Raw genomic sequence first — 26,380 nt, 5'->3', positions numbered from 1 at the left:
GGACCAAATTCAATGTTCCAATGTTCCAAATCGATTATCTTATCTCTACCACTAACTATTTATCTGAGATGCGGCATCTGCAACGTATATTGTTCTATTATAGCCAATTTACTGATTCTATTCCACATTGGATTTTAATTTACAGAATATTCTTATGTTTTACCTTTTTTAATCAGTGAAATTTCGAGTTCTCTCACTCAAGGAGAATTTCCAGCCTGGAGATATCAAGGTAACCTGGAGTTGTAATATTACTGGAGCAGATGACCATGGCACAGAAAAGATAGAAGAAGATTATGTATTGTAAATCATTTAGAAATACGTTGACTATACAAACTTCAAAAGTATAAGAAACCATTATTTCTACAAAATATAATATTATTTTCAGAGTAAAATTTTACAGAAGCTAAACATACTGTGAAAAAGTTTTAGCTCAGCACACACCATCACACATCAGAAGATTAGATACACAGCTTAGCACACAGTATCACACATCAGAGGATTACACAGCTCAGCACACAGTATCACACATCAGAGGATTAGATACACAGCTCAGCACACAGTATCACACATCAGAGGATTAGACACCCAGCTCAGCATACACCATCACACATCAGATGATTAGATACAAAGTTCAGCACACAGTATCACACACAGAGGATTAGATACAAAGCTTAGCACACATTATCACACACACAGGATTAGATACACAGCTCAGCACACACAATGACAAATGGAGCTTTACTCCAGGTTTCCATAACAACCTAGCCATTTTTTCTTCACTGCTATAGGTCAGCTTTAAATGGGCAGGGCGCTGTAGATGACACTGTTACACGAGCTCACATACACACAGCTTTACTCCAGGCCTCCATAACAACCGATCGCAGGTTTTTCACTGATATCAAAATTGAGATACACATGATCCCATGACACTTATGGACACACATACAAATGACATACAAAATACACTAGTGCAAAACTGGGCAATTCGTATGGGGCCCCTACACAAACAAAAATAAAATATACCCGTGTGAAGTCGGGTCCTGCTAGCATTATATGAGTTTAAGGTTTGAGTAGAAGATGTAAGTAATATATAAGGTTAATCTTACTGTTTATTTAGGCCAGAGCAGTGGTCAACCAAAATACATTGGTCTTGTGTTCAAGACATTTACTTTTTGGGAGGTCTATTATTGAACCTGTATATCTACTGCTGGTCAGGTCTGAATTGTAGCCAATTCAGGACCATGAAGAACCCAGTTATAGCAACAGACCTGTATCCGTATTCATTCCATAATATTATCTCTTTATGACTCAGTCCCCCTTGGTGGATGTACATGCAACTTCACTTACCACCAGGGATAGATAGATAGATAGATAGATAGATAGATAGATAGATGAAATTCACATCACAAATATTAACAGTTTAACTAATATTCACTCCGTCTGTATTTGCAGATACCAGTTGTTGAGATACAGGTAAGTCTTTCTATACTGAGGGTAAATGTTCTTGATCTGGATGATAATATCTGTATTACACTTCAGTATTCACAGCCATCTTGACAATACATAATGAGCATTAAGCGCTGGAGTGACCAATGGTTTAGGGAACAATAGGAGCAGAATTTTTTTTTTTAATTCCACACGTTCCAACCTTTTAAAAAGTGCCATATAGTGAACTAGAAGAAAAAGGAAAAAATCCAGCTCCACTCCAAGCTTCCTTAAAACGTAGCTTTTATTTGCATTGATTTAAAATCCAAGACATGATGCAAGCACTGCTGCTCTTTCAATGATATCATTCTACTACGACTAAGAGGACTCATTATCCTCGAAACGCGTCAGCTGGTCGCTTTTCCCAGTAGAATGATATCATTGCAAGAGCAGCAGTGCTTGTAACATGTTTTGAATTTTAAATCGATGCAAATAAAAGCTACGTTTTAAGGAAGCTTGGAGTGGAGCTGGATTTTTTCCTTTTTCTTCTGGATACATCCCATGGCCGATGGGCTCAATTTTCGAGCATCCTCCATCCTAGGATATTTGGACATTTGGCATTGACCCACCTGGACTGTACATCTTGAAGGTTCAAGTAAGTAGACTGTGATTTCCTTTTTCCCCAGCCCTGTTTTGTTCTCATATAGTGAACTAGACTACAACTGCGCCCCATCTACACTACACCCAAATTACTAGTCACATCTGAATACAGGCACATTATTGCAAATAACTAAAAAACTGGTGCACACACTTGTGGGGTTGTGCAAGATTTGGGGCAACTTGGGTAACAAGTAGACCCGCCTGTCCCCAGTGCCATTTCTCTCACATGCCATAATAAAGTTGTGTCTATGCATCCTATGAGCTTTTCGCAGTATAATTTATTGAGGAACCCCCATGGTTCTGGTCTCCAACCTGTAGTATTCAAGCTGTTTCGAAACTATGCCATTGAGCACATGCCGAGCGTTGTAGTTTTTGGCATAGCCGGACAGTCCGAGGTTGGAGACTTCTCTATGTTGGACATCATTTTCTATATTTCAGGATCCAGAGAAGAATCGAATCGGCCAGTGGCTGAATGTGAGTCTCCGTCAGGGAATTGCTGAGCTTTCTCTCCCTCTTTCCTCTGAGCCTCCATTAGGTCAATATTCAATCAAGGTGAAAGACAATGTCCATACCTTCAGTGTGGAAGAATATGGTAAGGAAGTGATATCTAAGATAGGGAATCTATCACATTCATCTGTAATCTATTCTGGTGCCCGAGGAACTGAGCAGAGTGATATATAGTATTTTGGGAAAATAATAACTTAACATCTATCTATCTATATGTGCATGTTCATACAAGGAAGTTTGTCACTGAGTAGGACCCTAGTCATAGACATTGTACACATTTAGGTCTACAAGCTATATATTTCTACAGACTATATATCACTCTGCATTGGCTTCTCCTACTATTTTTGATGCCGGTAGATTGGGTGACAGATTCACTTTAACCCCTTTGGTAACCACAGGTCTCTGAATATTTTGCACCTCTGGTAGCCAGATCAATTTTCACAGTTTTGAGATGGATAAATAAAACCTAACTTGAAACTTGAAAATTAAAAAATCATCCAACCCCCCCATATGTATATATTTTCTTAAAATAGACACCTGTAGAATTGTCAAAATGCCACTTGGTACTGTATAGGAACAGGCACCTTCATGCAATTTTGATATAAAGTATGTGTTTTATTTAAAAAAAAAATGCAAATAAATGTATATTAATTGCTAAATATGGATACCAAACAAAAAGTTATCTGGACCAAACCTCATAAAAATAAGAGTTCCACATGTGACGAGTAGGGTTGAGCCCATCTTGAGATTTCAGGATCATTTTTAAAATCTGATTTTCGATCATTTTCCATTCGAACCCGATCCCAATTCCGATCCCAATGCAAGTCAATGGGATTTTTTTTAATAATTGAAGATCGTATTTTAAAAACGATCCTACTCACTACACAGCATGGAGTCTAAAAATTGAACACTTTAACTGTTAATCTCCACCCTGTGTAGTGATTTAAAAAACTCCTCTGGCTACTTAGGCCCCCCCCCCTGCTGTCCACTTACCTGCACAGATTTGCTGCCGCTGGTCCGGTCCCCACTGTTCAGCACGGACCAGACCAGCGATCTGTGCAGGTAAGTACTAGAGATGTTAGCCAGTCTCCCATTAAAATGAATGGATGCAGCCGGCGCGCAGAAGCTGCATCCATTCATTCCTATGGGACCTAGCTAACATTGTTAGCTTTTCCCACAATGTTTGGCCACTAGCAAAGCATTATGGGAAATAACCTCCGACCTCGATCCCGCCTAAGAAGATCGGGATCGCTCAACCCTAGTGAAGAGTTAATTCATATCACTAAGGCTGTCAAAAATCTGCTGTTAAAAATTCTGTCAGAAATTGAGATCTGCATTGGGATTTCAGTGCCCAATAGTGTTTTCACCAGTGAATCGCTCCAGATCTATAAGGGTTATCATGATGATCTTGGTATCAATTTAAAGATGGCTCTCTTCTTTAAAATCAATGCAAGATCATCTTCATATCTTGAGATATTGGCTTTGCTAATAAGATATCTCCTTTTAGATATGTCCTCTACTACAAAAGTGCCACACTGGGGTGGACGTATAAATACATGGACAGCAGAGAAAGGGTTACATCTTTTGTGATTCTTATTACTCGCCCCTTCTCCTGATTTCTCTGATATATTGTATGCCTCCACAGTTCTGCCAAAATTCGAGGTCACTCTACACATGCCCGATGCTGTTGTGATCACCGATGAGCGATTCACATTAACAGTGTGTGGCAGGTAAGATGTCTTTGACTGCGCACCAAACAGACCATGTGACCAAATAACACGATGTCACTAGCTGTCAAGCCAAAGTGGCAATCACCCAAGCACTGCTTGCTTCTTCAGTCAGCAGATCGGAGGCGCCAGGTGTTGGACTCCCACCGATCTGATATTGATGACCTATCCTGTAGACCTGGAAAAACCCTTTGATGTGTATCTAACCTTTGTCTCTCTCCTCTATTAGGTATACCTATGGGAAGCCAGTTCAAGGGGATTATAAGGTCCAAGTATGCAGAAAGGAATTTTTCAGCACAGATGCTAAATGTGTAGACCTAAAGGGAGAGGTAAGCTGTGCTAAACGAAAAGCAGATACTTGAAGTGGTTGAATGGAAAAAAAAATCCAAATTTTTCCAAAATAGTTTTTTTTTGTTTTATTTTTTTCTAGAAACTACGCCACTATGGTCCATAGGTTAGTATTACTATGATACTTATACTCTGACAATTTTTCTCTAGTTGGATATCTCAGGATGTTCAACCCTGGAAGTTCCTTGTGAGACCTTTCAACTAGACGAATTTGAAATGGAGATGAATCTGCTGGGGACAGCGTCCATCAAGGAAGCGGAGACAGGTTGTATATATATATATATATATATAGATCGGGGTATATAAGGGCTGTATCATGTACACTTGAACCAATCTGATTACACATCTTCAGTATTAACAAAAGAATAACGTTCATGCGAGTCCTGCACATTGTCCTTTTCATGTCTTCACACTAAATCAGGTATCACTTAAGTTTTTATTTGCAGCTACAAAAATTTCTTGGCAGCATATAGACTGAAATAACAAACACCCCAAGATAGTCCCATAAACATTTTACTTTACAAGTTACATAATTTAATTCTTGCCAACTTTATCTCCCAGGACCCTGGGGTTCTCTGATATATTTTATGTAACAAGGGCCCTTCATGTGGCACATACCATGCCCATGTCATAAAAAGGGACCATCAGATGGGTTGGGGATTTGTGAAGAGGAGGTGGAACAGCCAGGGTTCTCCTGGTCTCCTAAAGATCCATTTAGAATAGTTGACAAGTATGGGTAATGGATTTGTTTGTGAGTTATCAACTTCCTTCTGGTCCTCAGCTGTGTCATGTGACCAGCAATAAGACTTTCTAACTGGCACAGTGTCTTACATGTGAACAGTCATTTTCTAAAGTTCCTATGAGAGTATTAATGTGAGTCTTAAAGGAATGAATAGAGAAGTTGACTTCTGGTCCACACATAAGATTCTATGTCAACTGGAGAATGTTGGTCACATGGTCAGGCAAGGACCAGAACAAAAGAGAGAACTCCCAAATACAAGCACCAGTTTTTGATCTGCCTCATGTAAAGGGAACCACGATTCATAGATTCCTGTCAGATAGGGGGTCAGTTACCTTTATTCCTGGAATTGAGGTGAAGGTACACTTAGGAAATGCACAAAGGAACACAAGTTAAGGGCTAATGGCAGTTTATCAACTCCTTGGGTTATGGATGATACCCAATGACAACCAGCTTCCTCTATGCCATAGTAACTTTGATAGCAAATAGCTGTGTGCTCAGGTTTTCTAATGTTTCCTTTCTGTTTCATATCGGTTACCCTGATATCAAGGGTCCAGAGCCTAAATAGCCCTTTCCATGGACTGGGTGACTGCCCCTATGTCCAATTTTTCTCTTAGGATATGCAACAAAAACAACAAACCAATGTCTAAGTGTAAGGTATGGCATCAGCCCACCATGGCCACCCTCTTCCTATATAAGTAATGTCTGTTGTTTCCTTCATTGTTCTTCCTCACTCAGGAATTGAGTTTTCAACAACGAGCAATACTCTAATCTCCCACATTCTCACTAAAGTCCATATGGTTGGCTCTGATACTAAATACAGGTCTGGAATCCCATTTAGAATTCAGGTAATGTGATCTAAATCTTCCTTTGGGATCAATGAACTTCATAGTCCATTACCAATCTTGTGCTTACCATCTTTATCCATCACTATGTAGATTAGAGTAACAGATGCCAATGACGCCATCATACCAGGAATACCAGTCTACCTCACCTACATAATGGGATCTAATACAACAAAGGAATCCCTGACGACAGGACCCGATGGAAAAGCTTTCTACAGCATAGACAATACCAACAACTGGATTGGAGACGTTTTTTTCATAGTGTGTAGAAGTCCTTTTATTTCTTTCTATTTTGTTACTATGTTCATATCTGTATTGGTTAGTTGTTGTTCTGGTCCATTGCTGGAGAAATAGTTTGGCTAATGGGCAGCTCCGCACCTCCCATGAGGCAACCTGAAGAGACCTATTCAGGCGGCGCTATGCCAGGGTCCCAGGGAGGTCGGCATTTTTTCTTACCCAAGCCAGTCCAGGACAAGCTGTCCTGGACTGGCTTAGCACCGAGCAGTGGTTTGGGGAGGCCACTGGAGCAGCGCTGCTCCTGCAGCCTCCCCTCACGCTCAGGCAGAGAGCAGGTCGTCTCCGTGCCTGCTCTCTGCCGGCGAACGGCGCTAAGCCCCACCCCCTTTGATAAGCCCCGCCCCTCCGCTCTGCCACGCCCCCCTCCTCCCCCGGGGGGGCAGCTTTCTGTTGTTCGCCTCGGGCGGCGAAAGGGGCAGGTTCACCCCTGCTAATGGGGGACTCAAATCGATCCCACTTACTGTAATGGGGTCTGTCGACACACAGTTTTTTTTTTCCCTGAAATTTGCTGAATTTTTTTCCTCCAGCATTTCTGATAACTTTGCATCAGACAGACACTTGGTGCACATGTGAGCTCAGCCTGACCCTCAAATAATTACAGGGCACCATACTAACACCATAGGTGCAACAGCAGCAGACACCTACGTAATCTAGATAATATTCCACTGTCCCTGTCCATGATCCCCCTATAAAGGGACCACATTGTGTGTATATAGGATCCCCCTGGCACTGTCTATGGTGCATATAAAAAACCCTGATATGTTGCTATTTTCACATATTTTCTCATAACAACTTCCTGTTCTGTAGAGATCACTTCCTGTTCTGTAGAGATCACTTCCTGTTCTGTAGAGATCACTACTCAACATATATCTTATCCTCATAGACAAGTTTAGGCAATTAGAAAACAGAAGCAGTATAGAAAAAAATATATCTCATGTAAATGACTAAAAATATAGGTGATACATTTCCTTTTAATAGGAAACCAAGCCAACATATGGATGACAAGGTTTGGCTTTTTAAAAGAAAGCCATATGGGTAGATCGAGAGGATCCTTTGACCCTTTGATCAGTTCTTATTCTTTTCTTACAGGCAACAGTAAATCGCACAGACGACCAACATCCTCTTATGTCTGCCATCATGTTCTCCAGTCATAAACCTGCGTACCTGAATGTAAGACCTTATAAAGCTCAAAGCAGGAGCTTTATCAAGATGAATGCTCTGGATAACGTCCTGCCATGTGACGGTCAGCAAGAGATCGAGGTGGACTATATCATCAGAAAGGGTGACATAAAGGAAGGAGTCAGTCATCTTACCTTATATTATCTGGTGGGTACAAGGATAGACAATGGGTGCGTCACTAACTAAGCTGAGGTCAGGGTAATTGTTCCAGGAGGACCAAGACATCTCAGGGGGTGTGACACAATGATCCAGGAGGCAGCATTCAAGACATGACTAAGCTGTGCACAGAGCACTAGGGAACTCCTCCTGTGCTCCCTGGGTACCCCTTACATAAATGGGAAAAGTGATTTATTTATAAAATGGCGACGTTCAAGACTGAACCAAAGGTAGGAGTATAATTGCCTGTCTAAAGGCTATGCCGACATGTGCTTGGTTTACAATACATACCGTATTTCCCCGAAAGTAGGACACCCCCCAAAAGTAAGGTATGCGGGGGGGGGGGTCTGTTGAATTGCCTAATATAAGGCACCCCCCGAAAATAAGGCATGCCCAAAAATCTTTGCAGCCGACTGAACACTGTGCGATGTGTTTGGTGTCCACAGGAAATCCGGCTGCTGCCTCTGCTGTTGTGTCCACTGTCCCTGCTGCTGTAGGATGAGTTCTCCCAGCTCATCCCAGAGGCAGCAGCCGGCTTTCCTTTGCACACGGAGCACAGAGTACAGCATCCAGCTGGCTGCTGTGTCAGTGAAGTGAGGATCGCTAAGCCCCGCCCCCCAAAGGCTTGCTAAGTTCCGCCCACCACTGCCGGGACGAACAGCAGCACCAGCGCTACTATAAAGATGGGAAAGGTAAGTAGGATACCTTCCCCCCCTCCCCTACACTACCTACAACCGGCAGTCATGCTGACGCTCCGCTAAGGAAGTGCCGGCATGACCTCTGGGTGTAATAAGACGTCCCCCGAAAATAAGACTGGTCCTATGTTTAGGCCGACAATTTAATATAAGACACTGTCTTATTTTCGGGGAAACACGGTATCCCCAATGATAGACTCTCTCTAACAGCAGGGGGTTAAACCGCAGGTGGTGTTATATTCATAACCACAGACTGACACATATACAATTACTTTATATAATATAGGATTACATGTTCTTCTTTATTTCATTTTAGCATTCTCTTCTTATTTTTAGGTCATTTCTAGATTTTCAATAAAACACTCTGGACAGCTGGAAATCCCAATAAGAAGTAGAAAAAGAGGTAAAGAATGACATTACTGCCATGTCTACAATATTCAATGTGACTGCAGTGTTAGAGTATCTGGTGTCCCCGATATTAGGATACAGCACGTGTGGATGGAATATAGCAGACTCTAGAGCTGGTACTAATATATATATATATATATATATATATGTGTGTATATATATATATATATATATATATATATATATATTAATGTCTGCTTGTGTGTACATATATATATATATATATATATATATATATATGTATGGGTTTGGCTAACATCCTTCATCATGTGACAAGGCTTCTTAAAGACTTGGACATTGACTATAGGCTAACTGCCTCTACTAGGTAACACTTTCTTACAGACGTAAGCTAATCTATATATCCTTATTATTCTGGAACATTCCCTACTCCTACTCATGAGCTCCCTACAGAAGAAACAGAACAAACCAAGACATTGACAGAACAAGAAATAAACCCTCTGGTTGTTCCATGCACAAACTGTAGGCTGCCAGTGAGGTTACGTACCATTATAGGATGTCCATGTGACTGCTAGGAAGTCCCTAGAGGGAACAACAATTTATCTTTGGTTTCACCACCTTAGCTAGTGGGTGTTAAGAACATGTTCTCCTCTGGAATTTACTTTGTTGGGGTAAACAAGCACCAGAAGTTAGAGAAGAATATTTTGATTCCTGCTATTGAATCTGTAGTAGAAGGAGCAGGAAGCATGAAGATAATGCTAGAGGCGGAGGTTTGCAAATGGTGCCATGAAGAGAGTAGTTTTTCTTCAGATCCATGTATTGTGCAGAGTATGTGATGGCAGAGACAGCCAAGTGACAATAGTCTGACAAAGAAGCCACAGCCCCCCGGTCCAATTCTAACACACACCAGAGCAGCAGGGCCAGCAAACTGCATCACCCTAAATCAGTATCTGAGCACAAATCTGAAAGCAGAGACTACAGGTATATGCAGACCACGTCTGTCCCACCGACCACCACCAGATGGGTATTACAGCTCTAGAACATTTCTACAATTTTAGCTTTTTGCTCACAGCACATTGTAATATCCAGCCTCTTATATTTGTATCATTTTACTTTCCTTCTCCTGTCGGTTATTTCACATTTCCTTCTGATCAGACTTCATTACTATCTTCTGATTTGTCCAGCTAAACCTGGCACTGCGGTACTGAAGCTCCCTCTGACTCCCGACTTAGCTCCATCTTTTACAATCCTTGGCTACATTTTGCTTCCTAATGGAGGCGCTGCAGCAGATTCTGTTCAGTTCAATATGGAGAAGTGTTTTCAGAATAAAGTGAGTACAATCTTATCTCTTATATATATAAAAATTAGTTTCTGTGCTTTATGTGCGACCAAACAACTTCACCAAATTTGACCCACAGATACATCAGGTGTCCGGGAAGGTTGTAGATCAGGTCTCAACTCTCTCAGATGTACCGTTCCTGAGATACAGTATTGACAAAACAATGACCTGCATTAGCCAATACACACCTGCAAGTCTTTCACTCATATTCCAAATGCCATACACACAGTCACTCCACATGCACACAGCATTACTCCAGGTATATCCAACACTGATATCCAAACTGAGGTACACACATCAGAGGATTAGATACACAGCTCAGCACACACCATCACACATCAAGGTATTAGATACACAGCTCAGCATATGCCATCACACATCAGAGGATTAGATACACAGCTCAGCACACACCATCACACATCAGAGGATTAGATACACAGCTCAGCATATACCATCACACATCAGGGGATTAGATAAACAGCTCAGCATATACCATCACACATCAGGGGATTAGATAAACAGCTCAGCACACAGTATCACACATCAGAGGATTAGATACACAGCTCAGCACACATCAGAGGATTAGATACACAGCTCAGCACACACTCACACATCAGAGCTTTACTCTAGGTTTCCTTAGCAACCCAGCCATTTTTTTTCTGCTGTAGGTCAGCTTTAAAGGGGCAGGGCGCTGTAGATGACACTGATACACAAATTCACATTCACACAGGTTTACAGGTTTACAAGGAGAACATACAAACTCCTTGCAGATGTTGTTCCTGGTGGGATTTGAACCCAGGACTCCAGCGCTGCAAGGCTGCAGTGCTAACCACTGAGCCACCGTGTTGCCCCTGAAGAGCAATACATCTATTCAGAGGAGTAAGCAGTGGATTTTCTCAAATTCCACCCCAGAAATATTTCTCAGAATGTTGTGTTTTTTGCAGCAGAATTCAGAGTATTACCCATTAGTTGGATTACATTGTGCCAAAATTTTAGTAAAATTTGGTTTATTTTGTCACATTTAAGCCATGCCCTCTTTCAGGGGTGAACCTGGGCTTTCTGCCGCCTGAAGCGGACGTCAGAAAGCCGCCCCCCCCCCCCCCCAGGAGAGGCGGAGCTGAGGGGATGGGGTCACAAGAAAGGGGTGGGGCTGAGCAGCTTGTCCTGGACTGGCTTAGGTCAGCAAAAATGCCGTCCTCCCGAGGCCCTGGCATAGCGCCGCCTGAAGCGGTCGCTTCAGGTCGCCTCATGGGAGGTGCGGCGCCTCTTTTCCCTGTGACACTATACCCATTTGTCAAATGAATTAGAGAGTATGGCCTAAAACTGGATGTGCCAAAATTCCTCAAGATGCCAATCTTACACCAAAGTCAAGTGATAACCACAATAGTAAATCTGTCCCATTGTGTCTTTTGAGTATTATTTCTCTGTTGTCAGGTGTCAGTCGGATTCTTCCCAGGCGAAGTTCTTCCAGGATCAGATGTGTCTCTCCAGGTTGGGGCTGCTCCTGGATCTCTCTGTGGTCTGCGGGTGGTGGATAAGAGCGTGGTACTGATGAAACCGGAGAAGGAGATGACGGCCGACAAGGTGATTCCCGTTTTCTATACAGTCAGTTAGCAGATATAGGCACGTGTGAGGTCTGTGTGATCTTTCCTCGTACCCTCCTTCATAGGTCCACTAACGCATTACGTTCTCAATATTTTATTTCCAAAGGTTTATGACCTTTTCCCGATTCCCAGTCCTGAGATATATAACAGCCGCGTTGTAGATGAAGATTCATGTAAACCAAGAACTTACCGTTACAGATATTATGATAAAGAGTATAGAAAAGACACTGATGTCTGCACCTATTTTGAGGTATATTTATTCATCTTATAAATTATTATATTCAGGTATATAGAGGATTACTTTGATGGTCTGTATGCAACCTCATCCTGTGCTTACGCTAAGTTCACACTAGCGTTCACCTGTCCGTTCTGAGCTTTCCGTCTTCTTCATGCCAGAAGTCGGAAAGCTCTGACCGGGTCCGGCCGTGAGCGGCGGTGAGCGTTTTATGCTCTCCGCCGCGAAACCGGATTTTTTTATCCCATTTTTTCCTGGCTAAAAATATTGGTGACCTATCTTAACTGTAGATTATTAATATCAAATCTTTGGGGGTCTAACATCTGGCCCCTCCATGGATCACCTGTTTTCAGAAACGGATACACAGAGAATAGAGCTGGAAGCAGAAAGCAGACCAGGTACTGCTGATCAACTCATATTCATCTGAATGGGATCTAAGGGTTGGTTCACACTAGCGCTTGTATTCTGTCCGCAAGGAGTCCGCATGGAGACACCCCCCTGAATGGAATACCAAGAGTCCCATCCACTTTCCAGGCACTGTATGGTGTTTTCACTACTTGGGGACACGGCCTTAAGGGATTTTTATTTTTATTTCTTAAACTTTCCAAAGAGAACACGGAATAGGAAAAAATAATGGCAAAAGATAAAAAGTATAGTATCCTTCTTCATCATCCCCCATTGTTCCAGCTCCACCACTTCGGGGGTCCCCATTAGTCTCTGGCTGTTAATGACGCATAAGACATACACAGGACTTGAAGAGTAGACACAACTCCTTATCTGGCTGGAGATGTGAGAGAAGACGAGTAACTTTTTCTTTCTTTCTTTCCATACAGGACTTGAGCCTAAAAATAATGACAAGCGCTACAATGAAACGTTCCACAACAAATGATGAACATAGAAATCGTTTCAGGAAGGCATGGGGTCATTACGTATACACCCCAGATGGAACAAGTAACTTTTTAATGCAATCTATGTATTTAGAGCCAATATTTCATATTTTAATGCTTTTTACGTTTGTGTTTTTTTTATAAACAACATTTCGGCACGCCGGCTCTCCTAACGCTTTGGAAAGACCTGTGTGCTACAGTATTAGTCTTAGGTTTTAGCGCTCTACGTTTTAGCTTTACAAGTTTTGTCTGGTGTTGCCTTGGACTGATTCTTGCAGAGCAAAGCCAGGGGCATACATAGGGGGGCAGTTTCATGGATAATAAGGATGATCAGCAGGAAAGCAGCGGTGTGATTCCCATTCTAATCCTCTTCTTCAGCACCCGTCTCCTCCATTGAGACTTGTGAACATTGGTGGCAGGGATCGCAAATAAGAAGACGAGAATTCAATATCATTGGGTTGAAAGGAGTGGACAATGGTCTTCAACAACCAGGAAGTGATGATATGAAAGTTGAAGGAGCTGCCAGGGGGATGAGTGTCCTGTGGACCCCTTAAAAAGCCTCCACGAAACCTCCCAAACAGAGCAGTTCATAATGCCCCCATATTAGGGCAGGACACAATGTCCCTTAAAGAGACAGCTCCAGTTCTTAGCATCTGTTAATAGGCGCCACTCCACTCATTTCAGCATAATTGAAATTTTTCCTCTAGCTCCCACTGTTCCTGAGCAATCAGTACAGTTAGTTTTGGTGCCTTATATGCTACTTGGGCTCTGTACTGTCAGGTGGGCGGTGTCAGGCAGGAGAAGGCACATGATTCAGAGCTCCAATCAGAGGCAGCCAGTGTCAGAGCTCAGAATCACACACCTTGTTACTGACTCCGCCCTCCTGACAGTACAGAGCCTAAATAGTATACCAGGCACCAAAACTAACAACATTGATTGCTTACGAATGGTGGGGGCTAGAGAAAAAAATCCTACTGTGGCGAAATCACTGGAGCAGCACCTATTAAATAAATAATGTAATTAAATAATGTAAAGAGATCCTAAAATTTAGTATTTCCCTAATTGTGCTGACCTGCAGAATATAGGTAATGTGTCCTCTTGACTACACAGTGAACTTCATAAACACAAAGTGGAGGAAATAGTTTTTTTTTTTCTAAATCTCCCCCCCCCCCCCCCATTTTCTTTAGCTTCCCAGTATCTAGTATAGAATAGTAATTGGTAACACCATGAAGTAAAATCTGTCCTGTAAAAAGTAAACCCTCGTACCGCTGTGTGAACAGGAAAAGCCGTCGTTCCTTCCCTTTTATTCAACTTTCGAAACAGTTTATGTCAATTGTGTATTTTTATCCTAGGAATTTATCGCCATTTTTCCTCTAATGAGAAAGGATATATGGATATGTTTCCAGCGTCAAACATAATTATATTTGAAAAGCAGAAGTCAGTGATAAGACATTACTTCCCGGAAACATGGATATGGAAGCTGGAAGCCGTGGGGTAAGACGCCATTCATTGGACTGCCGGCCAGAGCAAAGGACGAAAGAAGTCTTTCCCTTACTTTTCACCCTAAACCAGAGAATGGGATTAAGACTCTGAAGGAGCAGGGGATGCCGTCATCTGTCCACCTTGTAATCCAGACTGTCTAATATCTCTCTAGCTGTACCTGATATTTTAAAGGGCAATCTGTGAAGATCTAGGTTAGATAGTACACGGCACATAATAACTATATATTCTATACTACAGTCACTACAATAGGTTATAGCCAATAGTTATTCTATTATTCCTCTAGTCATTGAGCACTAAGATTCTGATAAATAATCATTGCCTGTTATTTCTTTCTAATCTGCTTGGATTAGGGATTCTGGGATTGCCGTTCTCCATGATGCGGCTCCTGACACCATCACAGACTGGCACGGGGGAGCTTTCTGTATGGGCCCCAGTGGTTTCGGACTTGCCCCTTCTGCTTCTTTTCGTGTTTTCCAGCCTTTCTTTGTGGACATCACTTTGCCGTATTCTGTGATCAGAGGAGAAACTTTCACTCTTAAAGCCACAGTGTTTAACTACTTGGAACAATGTATAAAGGTAAAGACCAACACAGTGATGTCACAGTACAGAGATAATACACACAGTGATGTCACAGTACAGGGTAATACACACAGTGATGTCACAGTACAGAGATAATACACACAGTGATGTCACAGCACAGGGATAATACACACAGTGATGTCACAGTACAGGAATAATACACACAGTGATGTCACAGTACAGGGATAATACACACAGTGATGTCACAGTACAGGGATAATACACACAGTGATGTCACAGTACAGAGTTGATACACACAGTGATGTCACAGTACAGGGATAATACACACAGTGATGTCACAGTACAGGGATAATACACACAGTGATGTCACAGTACAGGGATAATACACACAGTGATGTCACAGTACAGAGATAATACACACAGTGATGTCACAGTACAGAGATAATACACACAGTGATGTCACAGTACAGGGATAATACACACACTGATGTCACAGTACAGGATAATACACACAGTGATGTCACAGTACAGGGATAATACACACACTGATGTCACAGTACAGGGATAATACACACAGTGATGTCACAGTACAGGGATAATACACACACTGATGTCACAGTACAGGGATAATACACACAGTGATGTCACAGTACAGGGATTATACACACAGTGATGTCACAGTACAGAGATAATACACACAGTAATGTCACAGTACAGGGATAATACACACAGTGATGTCACAGTACAGAGATAATACACACAGTGATGTCACAGTACAGAGATAATACACACGGTGATGTCACAGTACAGATATAATACACACAGTGATGTCACAGTACAGGGATAATACACACGGTGATGTCACAGTACAGAGATAATACACACGGTGATGTCACAGTACAGATATAATACACACAGTGATGTCACAGTACAGATATAATACACACAGTGATGTCACAGTACAGGGATAATACACACAGTGATGTCACAGTACAGGATAATACACACAGTGATGTCACAGTACAGGGATAATACACACAGTGATGTCACAGTACAGGGATAATACACAGTGATGTCACAGTACAGGGATTATACACACAGTGATGTCACAGTACAGGATAATACACACAGTGATGTCACAGTACAGGGATGATACACACAGTGATGTCACAGTACAGGGATAATACACACAGTGATGTCACAGTACAGGGATAATACACATAGTGATGCCACAGTACAGGATAATACACACAGTGATGTCACAGTACAGGGATAATACACACAGTGATGTCACAGTACAGAGATAATACACACAGTGATGTCACAGTACAGGATAATACACACAGTGATGTCACAGTACAGGGATAATACACACAGTGATGTCACAGTACAGGGATAATACACAGTGATGTCACAGTACAGGGATTATACACACAGTGATGTCACAGTACAGGATAATACACACAGTGATGTCACAGTACAGGGATAATACACACAGTGATGTCACAGTACAGGGATGATACACACAGTGATGTCACAGTACAGGGATAATACACACAGTGATGTCACAGTACAGGGATAATACACACAGTGATGTCACAGTACAGGGATAATACACACAGTGATGTCACAGTACAGGGATGATACACACAGTGATGTCACAGTACAGGATAATACACACAGTGATGTCACAGTACAGAGATAATACACACAGTGATGTCACAGTACAGGGATAATACACACAGTGATGTCACAGTACAGGGATAATACACAGTGATGTCACAGTACAGAGATAATACACACAGTGATGTCACAGTACAGGATAATACACAGTGATGTCTCAGTACAGGGATAATACACACAGTGATGTCTCAGTACAGGGATAATACAGTATATAACTTTATTACTAATATCGATTACTGATTTATGTTACTGATAATGTGATCTGTTCGTTGTCTCTCAATCTCTAATTTGTGGTATAATATAATTCACCGTCAGATTATATTTTCTTACTGACAGGTCAGGACGACACTTCGCCCATCTGTAGAGTTGGAGGAGAGACCATGTGATGACTGTCAGTATAGCAGCTGCCTCTGTGTAGACGGGAGCAAAACTTTCTACTGGAACCTGAAAGCCTCCAAACTAGGTAATGTCCTCCAGGGCAGGAGATGTGTCCGGGTAATATTACAGAAGTCCTCGTGTACATCAGGTGCCAGTGACATCCCTTCAGTACCACAGAGATAGACTGAGCCCTCCTATCAGGCCATGTAGAGAGCCTGCCACTGGACTACTGCTGACAATCATATGGTCATAGTTTCCTTTAAAAGTCTCTACTAGGTGGCGGTCATTGCAAAGTGACTGATGCAATTTAAGTTCAATTTTAAATAAAAATGTAGTAGTTACTTTGTATCTCACTCTGACCCCCCAACATCCTTCTGAGCACACACCAAATAATGGTCCTTACAAGGAAAAAATATTATAGCCATGCTCGAGTAACCAAGATGTTAGATTTGGTCCTATGGGTATTGCTGCTGCCTGTAGGTCCCTGTTATTCCAAATACAAAGATCTTTGCAGCATGAACTCCAAAGCAGATTTATTACAGCAACTTCTCTCCCATTCATCTATACAAGCATTGCCATCAAAACATCCCCCATATTGCAGAGTGAGGCTAGTAGATGGGACCATATTGGGTGACCAAGTACCGCCGCTCCTCCATAATATGACATTTCCTCTTTTGCTATATCCAGGAGAGGTGAACATTACTGTGACCACAGAAGCTGTGGACACAGAAGACTTATGTGACAATGAGGTGCCTGTTGTCCCCGGGCAGGGGAGCATCGATACAGTGGTGAAACCTCTACTTGTCCAGGTCAGTATGTTATGTTCACAAAAAAGCCAAACGTTGACACACAGTAACACAGACATCTTCTCTGCATCTTTCTCTTTTTGACTGTATATCTTCATATTTCTATTCTGCTCAGCCAGGAGGAGTCCTGGAGGAGAAATCATACAGCGCTCTACTGTGCAGCAAGGGGGAAGGTAAGAATGGAAATGTATTACATTGATGATACTCCAGCCGTGATGGAAACTTATACACACTCAATTCCACAGAACCTGTATGGCAGCACTTGAAGGCTATATATATACAGCTATCTAGTATACAGCTGCACAGTGTCTGTGTGCTGCCATATTAGACTCCGTCAGGACCTGCACGTACAGAGTTATTGTCCCCTAGAAGGAATACAGTGATATGCCAGAAATATGTTGCACAATTGGATATGTACGCAATTTGACAAAGAAAACCTCTGTGTGATGATACGCACAAGGAGGTACGGTAAAGCTCTATACACTTGTATGGTTGCTGTGTTACAGGTCTGTACAGCTTGGAGGTTGCAGTGGGGATTTAGATAAATAAGAGAAAAAAGTTTGCAAAGTCACTTGAGGTCAATTCAGTGGGGTTTTTTGCAAGTAAAAGCTACAGTTACAATACTCTCGGAATTGCAATGTTTACACGGCTATCACAATGTGGCCAAAATTACTGTGTAGCCCCAGCCTAAGGAGATCCATGTACCAAAATCTTCAATATAGCTTAGGTTTATTTTTATAACGTCTCAATTTCAAGAGGTCTGCTTGATGTGAAGACAAGAACAATACAAGAACGTCTCTGCTCTTTGAAGTTGTGAAGGCGATCCATGTCTATTCAATATCTCTCTTTGTCCTAGATGACTCTAAATTAGAGGAGATCTCACTGAAGATTCCCGAAAACATTCTGAAGGATTCCGAAAGAGCCCATATTGCAGTGATTGGTAAAACGGAATTGTGATACCTGTATGACATGTCTATAATCTCATCTGTGAATTGTGGTTCAAGTGTGAATAAGGGCAAATGTATCATAGGAGCAGCTCCTAGGAGAAAGGAGAAAGCTCTGACTGGTCCTATTCTATTACCTATCGGAAGACAGCAACCTGTTCAGGACTCCTCTTTCCTCACCTAGTATTAACAAACATGGGGGTGAGGAATTATTTCAAGATTTATAGAAAAAGAAGAAGCAAACTCCCAGAACTAGGTGGCAAACTCATCACCAGCGTAATGAAGACTCCAGTCTGATCCTTATGGGCGCCCTCTCTTTATATACACCGCTCTGTGTTGGGCTACATTCACATCTACATTGGAGGTTCCGCTAGAAAATTCTGCATAAAATCTGTACACAGCACACTTCTCTCCATCAGTTTCAATGTAAAAATGTGGAAACCCAGCAGACAACCAGTGAACCCCATTATAGTGTATGGTGTCAGTGGGTGTCCGCAGGTAACTGCTGCTGGTGAACGACAGAGAGCCCAGTGATAATGTGAACCATATGTCCATAGTCCGTATAAGGGAAAGGGAGAAGAGACTTCAGCAGACTGGCTTAGAAATGAAAGCTTACCATATACATTAGATGTGTGTCACCATTGGCCAAACCCACCAATTTCGAAGGGATTAGCTGACCATCTAATGTACGGGACTTCCTGACTCGTCCTTGATAGTAGATCCTGGAGGAAAAAAAGACTGGGCAATTTGAAGGCAGGAATTTTGCAGTTGTTTTCTTTCTCTTCCTTGGCTGAGCTTGTATGTGTGTAGGGGAATCATTCAATTGACAGTATATAGCTACCTAAAGAGAAATGTACTAGGTTAAATCAGATATATATATATTTTTTTGTAAACCTGAAGAACCCATTAACCAGCAGTTGAATTCTAACAGGAGATCTGATGGGCACTGCAATGCAAAATTTGGATCGTCTCCTGGCCATGCCATATGGATGTGGAGAACAGAACATGGTCCTATTTGCCCCTAATATTTTTATCCTTCAGTATCTGGAGAAGACTCATCAACTGAATAGTGAGATTAAAGACAAAGCTACCAAGTTTCTTGAAAGTGGTGAGTGACTGAATATATATATATATATATATATATATATGTACTGTACACACACATATATATATATATATATATATATATATATATATATATATATATACACACAGACACACTAGCAGGAGGACCCAGCTTCATACAGGTATAATTAATTTTTTTGTTGGTGTAGTGGTACCATAAGAATTGCCCAGTTTTGCACTGGTATATTTTTTATGTCGTTTGTATGTGTGTCCATAAGCGTCATGTGATCATGTGTGTATCAGTTTAGATATCAGTGAAAAACCTGCAATTTTTTTAATGGATATCTGGAGTAAAGCTGTGTGTATGTGACCTTGTGTAACAGTGTCATCTGCCCCTTTAAAGCTGACATACAGCAGTGAAGAAAAATGGCTGGGTTGATATGGAAACCTGGAATAAAGCTCTGATGTGTGTTGGTGTGTGCTGAGCTGTGTATCTAATCCTCTGATGTTTGTTGAGCTGTGTAGGTAATCCTCTGGTGTTTAATAATGTGTGCTGAGCTGTGTCTATAATGCTCTGATATGTGATGGTGTATGCTGAGCTGTGTATCTAATCGTCAGATTTGTGATGCTGTGTGCTGAGCTGTGTATCTAATCCTCTGATGCGTGTATCTCAGTTTGGATATCTGTTATGGAAACCTGGAGTAATGCTGTGTGAATGTGGAGTGTCCGTGTGTATGGCAGTTGGAATATGAGTGAAAGACTTGCAGGTTTATATTGCTAATGCAAGTCATTGTTTTGGGAATACTATATCTCAGGAACGGTACAGCCAAGAGAGTTGATACCCAACCTAAAACCTTCCCGGACATCTGATATATCTGTGTGCCAAATTTGGTGAAGATTGGTCCAGTTGTTTGGTCGCACATAAAGAACAGACAGACAGAGAGAAACTCGTTTTTATGTATATGAGAGACTAGCAGGAGGACCCGGCTTTGCACGGGTATATTTCATTTTTTATTTGTGTAGTGGCCCCATAATAATTGCCCAGTTTTGCACTGGTGTATTTTGTATGTTGTTTGTGTGTGTCCATAAGCATCATTTGATCATATGTATCTTAGTTTGGATATCAATGAAAAACCTGCAATTGGTTATGGATAACTGGAGTAAAACTTTGTGAATGTGATGTTGTGTAACAGTGTCATCCACAGCGCCCTGCCCCTTTAAAGCTGACATACATCAGTGAAGAAATATGGATGGATTGCTATGGAAACCTGGAGGAAAGCTCTAATGTGTGATACTGTGTGCTGAGCTGTGTATCTAATCCTCCGGCGTGTAGTACTGTGTACTGAGGCGCGTATCTAATCCTCCAGCATGTGGTACTGTGTGCTGATGCGCGTATCTAATCCTCTCATGTGTGGTACATTTCTACATTTCCATTCAGGATATCAGAGAGAACTGACTTATAAACGTGATGATGGATCATACAGCGCATTTGGGAAAAGAGACCAAAGTGGAAACACCTGGTAAGTTATTAATCTGTATCATTGCTGTGTAACGTAAGGTGAAGATTGGTTTGGCCAGGATGCTATGAGTGATGAAGGATCCTCTGTTATTTACTATGGATTGCCATGGTACCATATGTTGTAATGAGGTGTAAATGTGAACACGAGTCATTTCTGGAATCATTCTGTAAAAGTGGAAGAAGCAAGAAGGGGAATGTTGGATCCAAGAACCCAATGGCACATGAGCAAACTGGACCAAAAATAACTGCAAGTCCATAACTAGATATTTCCCTGTTTTGCAGGTTGACTGCCTTTGTAGTGAAATCCTTCAGCAAGGCTCGGCCATACATCTTCATAGATGAAAAACACCTTCAGCATTCCTTATCCTGGCTGAAGAAAAACCAACAAGCCAATGGCTGTTTTAGGAGCGTAGGACGACTTTTTAATAACGCTATGAAGGTACAATGGAGAGATGTAGTTCTATGTATAACCTCAGTGTGCAAGGAAAAACCTTTCCATAAGACCACTTCTTTGAGAAGACAACCTTGATGTAGTTTGAGTTCATTTATGTTGTATGTAGGTTAAATTCTTTTGCATCCTATTAAGGCTCCTTATGCAATGAACCCTCTGTGAGACGAGTACATAAATTTGCACTGAAATATGGTGTTTAGAGGTATTCTCCTATTAAAAACTAACAGTCAACATTACCACCACTGGATATGGTACTTATTCCCTATCCTGGGGATAATACTGGTAAGAGTTGATTATGGGACATCTTTTTACCACCTCCTACAATTCCAGCTCTGGGCATCAGTTACTAGTCACTGCTCCACTGATTCCAGCACAATTGGAATTTTTTCTCTAGCCCCCACCATTCCGGAGCAATCAATTTTAGTTTGGTGCCTGATATGGTATTTAGTCTCCGAAGTGTCAGGTGGGCGGTGTCAGGCAGGAGCAGACAAAGGGTGTGATTCTGAGCTCTGACACTGGATGCCTCTGATTAAAGCTCTGAGTCACACACCCTGCTTGACTCCGCCCTTCTGACATTGCAGAGCTTACATTGTATATCAGGCAGGTTTTGTTGTCTATTAGTGTTTCTAAACAACTATACAATGGTGTCTGAATGGCCAAATAGTGAGCGCGACTGATTATAAGAAGTATGCAAATGTGGATTCTTGTGTGATATTCTGCTTTCTTCAAGGGTGGAGTAACAGATGAAATCTCTCTCTCCGCATATGTTACCATAGCTCTACTGGAGTCTGGAGTATCTAAGGAGGTAAGGGATCCAAAGCAGTGATATCATTTTGGTTGAGTTGAGGGTGATGGATATTTGGAAGGTCTTCCGTAAAACAGATGGACGATACATGATACAGACATAAGCCTTGTGAATATTTTTGAGATTCTCCCACAAATTTTGATTTGGACCAAACTTTTTTTGTCCAAACTGAAAGTGCATTTATTATAAGCGGAGGCCCAGGGGAGGTACGAGGAAGCTAGCCAAAAATGATGGTGTAACGGTGGTATCTGGCCACCCTAGTGAGATATAAACTTATCTTTCAGGACCCTCTGGTTAGAGATGCCATGTCCTGCCTGGAGAAGGAAGCTGGGAAGGTCACTAATGTATACAGCCAGGCACTGATGGTATACGCCTTCACTTTATATGGAGATGCAAAGCTCAGGGAGGATTTGATGGACAAACTAGAGGCACAAGCTGTGAGAGGAAGTAAGTGATATCTATTCATAAAAGAAACCTTAGCTACAGACACATTAAACATTGCCAGTAAACATAGTGGCTTGTTGGTGACATCTCCCCTTCCACCGGCACCCTGGATGGATAGATAGATAGATAGATAGATAGATAGATAGATAGATAGATAGATAGATAGATGTGATCACATGCTAACAATGGTCAGTAATGGTGAATGAGGTTTGGTAAAGACAGTCTTATCTTTCTTACTATTTATCTGTTATGAGTAGACCTAGGACGATACTGGGAACGAGTGTCCAAACCCCAATCTGAAGACTCCTACTGGCACCGTGCCCCATCAGCAGAGGTGGAGATGACCTCCTATGTGCTCCTGGCTCTCCTTTCTGGTCCAACTGGTCCAGATTTGGCCAAATCTTCAGAAATTGTGAACTGGTTGAGCAAACAGCAGAATCCATATGGAGGATTCTCTTCTACGCAGGTACAGAAGTCATTACCATGACACAGTTACATGATTCACCATTTCTGACTAACGTTAATGAAATTTACAGTAACTTTTCTGCTAATGTCATCTTAACACTTGTTCCATACAGGACACGGTGGTGGCTCTTCAGGCTTTGGCCAAGTATGCAGAGGCCACATATAGCGATAAAGGAGATGTGACTGTGACGGTGACATCCAAGACAGACTTTATGAAGCAGTTCCATGTAGATAACAATAACCGGCTACTTCTACAGAGTACATCACTACCGACTATACCTGGAGAGTATACGGTGACCTCTTCTGGAAGCGGTTGTGTCTTTGTACAAGTAAGTTGAACTTCTACTAAGGTTCTTCATTCTTGAGCCTCCATTTATAGTCCATATAAACTACATCTGAACTCATTTTTGTAATCCAACAGGCAATCCTGAGATACAATGTCCCTCCACCAAGGCGAGAAGAGACCTTTAAGATTAAAGTGGAGGCTAAATCGAGAGACTGTATAAAAGATCCACTGAGAAAGCTGGAGGTCAAAATCACTGCTCAGTAGGTGTCCTCTACTGTCCTGTCCATGTATGTGATGTCATGTTGTCATCATGGGAATGTTTTCTATACTTGCCATATTTTCACATTACAATAAAAAGCCTTCAGGTTACTTTTTGGTATTTTTACGCTGTAGATATACAGGTTCTCGGGAAAAATCCAATATGGTTGTTATAGATGTGAAGATGCTGTCTGGATACATCCCAATAAAGAGCACAGTGAGAAAAGTAAGTTCCTATTTCGGTGTATGGTCAACTTTAGGGGGAAAAAATCCAGATCATATGTTGTCCTCCATTACCTGGACTGAATCTAGCTCAGAGACTCCTTGCATTGGGGACATCTATGATTAGTCCTAAAAAGTGTCAGTCCTAGAAATAAGAGCAATATATGGTTTGGATTGTCAGGTTGATTCATATTTTGTAAATTTAAAGGGGTTTCCAGGATAACAATCTGATTGATATCGGATCACTGGGATCCCTGCTGATCAACTGTTGAAGGGTCTGAGCTCTGTGGTCACTTTGTATAGTTGGGTCTACTTGTACTTACTAGTCCAGGAGTGGTGTATGGTATTGTAACTTTGTTCATTCAAGTAAACAGGACATAAATAGGCAACGTCACAAGTCCCACAACTAGTCTAAACTGATCCTAAGTCCGAAAAATAGGTCCAAAGTCTGATCCTGGAAAACTATTTAAAAAGAACAGAAATATGAACTATACGCTGATCTCTGATGTTCTTTTCTTCACAGTTGGAGATGGATAAATTGATAAAGAGAAGCGACATCCAGACTGATCTGGTGACCCTGTATCTGGAGGAGGTTAGTCCACAGAGTAGACGTCCACCATAATGCCCGGCTGATCTGTAATGCTATGTGTCTTCTTGTTTGTAGCTCGGACGAAAGTCTGTCAATCTTTCATTCCTTGTTGAACAAGATATTAAAGTCAAGGACCTAAAACCAGCCGTAGTGAAAATTTACGACTACTATGAGACTGGTAAGATGGATTTATACAACTGAAGACACTTGGTGGGCCTGTAAGAACCATACACATATATATTTTTATATGTATTTCCAAGGGAGTCAAGTTTCTGATTTTCAGTACTTTCTTGTCTTTAGATGAACATGCAGTTGCAGAATACAATTCGCCTTGCAGAGGATAGTAAGACCAAACTCAGACACATCAAGGTAACAAATATATATAAAATGATTGTCTTGGCTTAAAGAGGACCTTTCATGGCAATAGGCGCTGCTGTGGAGAAGGACGTACCTGACTGACTATCAGGAACGCCCTTCTGACTGTAAAGAGCTACAGTACCGGGACCGATAGCTCTTTACCCGGTGCACAGATCGGGAAAGCTGACAGTGCACTGAAGTATATAGAACTGCCTGTGCCCCGGACCATGAAAGGTCCTCTTTAAAAAGTCTGTGCAATTTTTGTACACAATTTATTTGTGCTAATGCATCTAGAATCAAAAATTAGAAATTTCCTACAGTTTTGTGTATTCAGCTCCTCTGAACAGAATTGTCATCCTGTAAACAGAATCAAGGGTACGATCTATATTATAGTTGTAATATATTTAGAGAGTAGGGTCCATTATTGTTCTCTTGTGGTCCTAGGATTCTTGTGCATATCCCTGATCATTTATGAGCTATATTCAACATAAAGTAATTTTCCGATCAGCAGAAATATTCTACAATATTTTAGGTTTGAGATGAATAAGATGAATAAGCCATTGTAGGATAAAACTTGCCATTAGAGATGAGCGAACAGTGTTCTATCGAACTCATGTTCGATCGGATATTAGGCTGTTCGGCATGTTCGAATCGAATCGAACACCGCGTGGTAAAGTGCGCCATTACTCGATTCCCCTCCCACCTTCCCTGGCGCCTTTTTTGCTCCAATAACAGCGCAGGGTAGGTGGGACAGGAACTACGACACCGGTGACGTTGAAAAAAGTAGGCAAAACCCATTGGCTGCCGAAAACATGTGACCTCTAATTTAAAAGAACAGCGCCGCCCAGCTTCGCGTCATTCTGAGCTTGCAATTCACCGAGGACGGAGGTTTCCGTCCAGTTAGCTAGGGCTTAGATTCTGGGTAGGCAGGGACAGGCTAGGATAGGAAGGAGAAGACAACCAACAGCTCTTATAAGAGCTAAATTCCAGGGAGAAGCTTGTCAGTGTAACGTGGCACTGACGGGCTCAATCGCCGCAACCCAGCTTTCCCAGGAT

The 26,380-nt window shown here is 41.7% G+C and overlaps 1 protein-coding gene across 1 annotated transcript in view; it reads left to right on the top strand.

The window, feature by feature from the left end:
• LOC142219112 (alpha-2-macroglobulin-like) overlaps positions 1-25,338 on the top strand; it is a 30,829-nt gene extending 5,491 nt beyond the window's left edge. The window contains exons 5-36 of the mRNA XM_075288079.1: positions 177-229; positions 1,453-1,473; positions 2,524-2,677; positions 4,238-4,322; positions 4,549-4,648; positions 4,818-4,932; positions 6,145-6,254; positions 6,345-6,500; positions 7,638-7,874; positions 8,915-8,981; positions 10,129-10,274; positions 11,718-11,867; positions 11,994-12,137; positions 12,956-13,073; positions 14,362-14,503; positions 14,863-15,088; positions 17,072-17,198; positions 17,801-17,922; positions 18,035-18,092; positions 18,776-18,859; positions 19,795-19,971; positions 21,367-21,448; positions 21,730-21,886; positions 22,629-22,703; positions 22,988-23,150; positions 23,405-23,613; positions 23,726-23,941; positions 24,034-24,158; positions 24,292-24,382; positions 24,902-24,970; positions 25,043-25,145; positions 25,268-25,338. Of these exons, the coding sequence (XP_075144180.1) occupies positions 177-229; positions 1,453-1,473; positions 2,524-2,677; positions 4,238-4,322; positions 4,549-4,648; positions 4,818-4,932; positions 6,145-6,254; positions 6,345-6,500; positions 7,638-7,874; positions 8,915-8,981; positions 10,129-10,274; positions 11,718-11,867; positions 11,994-12,137; positions 12,956-13,073; positions 14,362-14,503; positions 14,863-15,088; positions 17,072-17,198; positions 17,801-17,922; positions 18,035-18,092; positions 18,776-18,859; positions 19,795-19,971; positions 21,367-21,448; positions 21,730-21,886; positions 22,629-22,703; positions 22,988-23,150; positions 23,405-23,613; positions 23,726-23,941; positions 24,034-24,158; positions 24,292-24,382; positions 24,902-24,970; positions 25,043-25,145; positions 25,268-25,311 (3,926 nt within the window). The 3' untranslated portion in view covers positions 25,312-25,338. The remainder of the gene's footprint in view (positions 1-176; positions 230-1,452; positions 1,474-2,523; positions 2,678-4,237; positions 4,323-4,548; positions 4,649-4,817; positions 4,933-6,144; positions 6,255-6,344; positions 6,501-7,637; positions 7,875-8,914; positions 8,982-10,128; positions 10,275-11,717; positions 11,868-11,993; positions 12,138-12,955; positions 13,074-14,361; positions 14,504-14,862; positions 15,089-17,071; positions 17,199-17,800; positions 17,923-18,034; positions 18,093-18,775; positions 18,860-19,794; positions 19,972-21,366; positions 21,449-21,729; positions 21,887-22,628; positions 22,704-22,987; positions 23,151-23,404; positions 23,614-23,725; positions 23,942-24,033; positions 24,159-24,291; positions 24,383-24,901; positions 24,971-25,042; positions 25,146-25,267) is intronic.
• Positions 25,339-26,380: the final 1,042 nt, after the last annotated feature.

Source organism: Leptodactylus fuscus, chromosome 10, assembly GCF_031893055.1.
Source record: "Leptodactylus fuscus isolate aLepFus1 chromosome 10, aLepFus1.hap2, whole genome shotgun sequence".
NCBI lineage: Eukaryota > Metazoa > Chordata > Amphibia > Anura > Leptodactylidae > Leptodactylus > Leptodactylus fuscus.
This window is presented reverse-complemented; position numbering and strand designations above follow the sequence as displayed.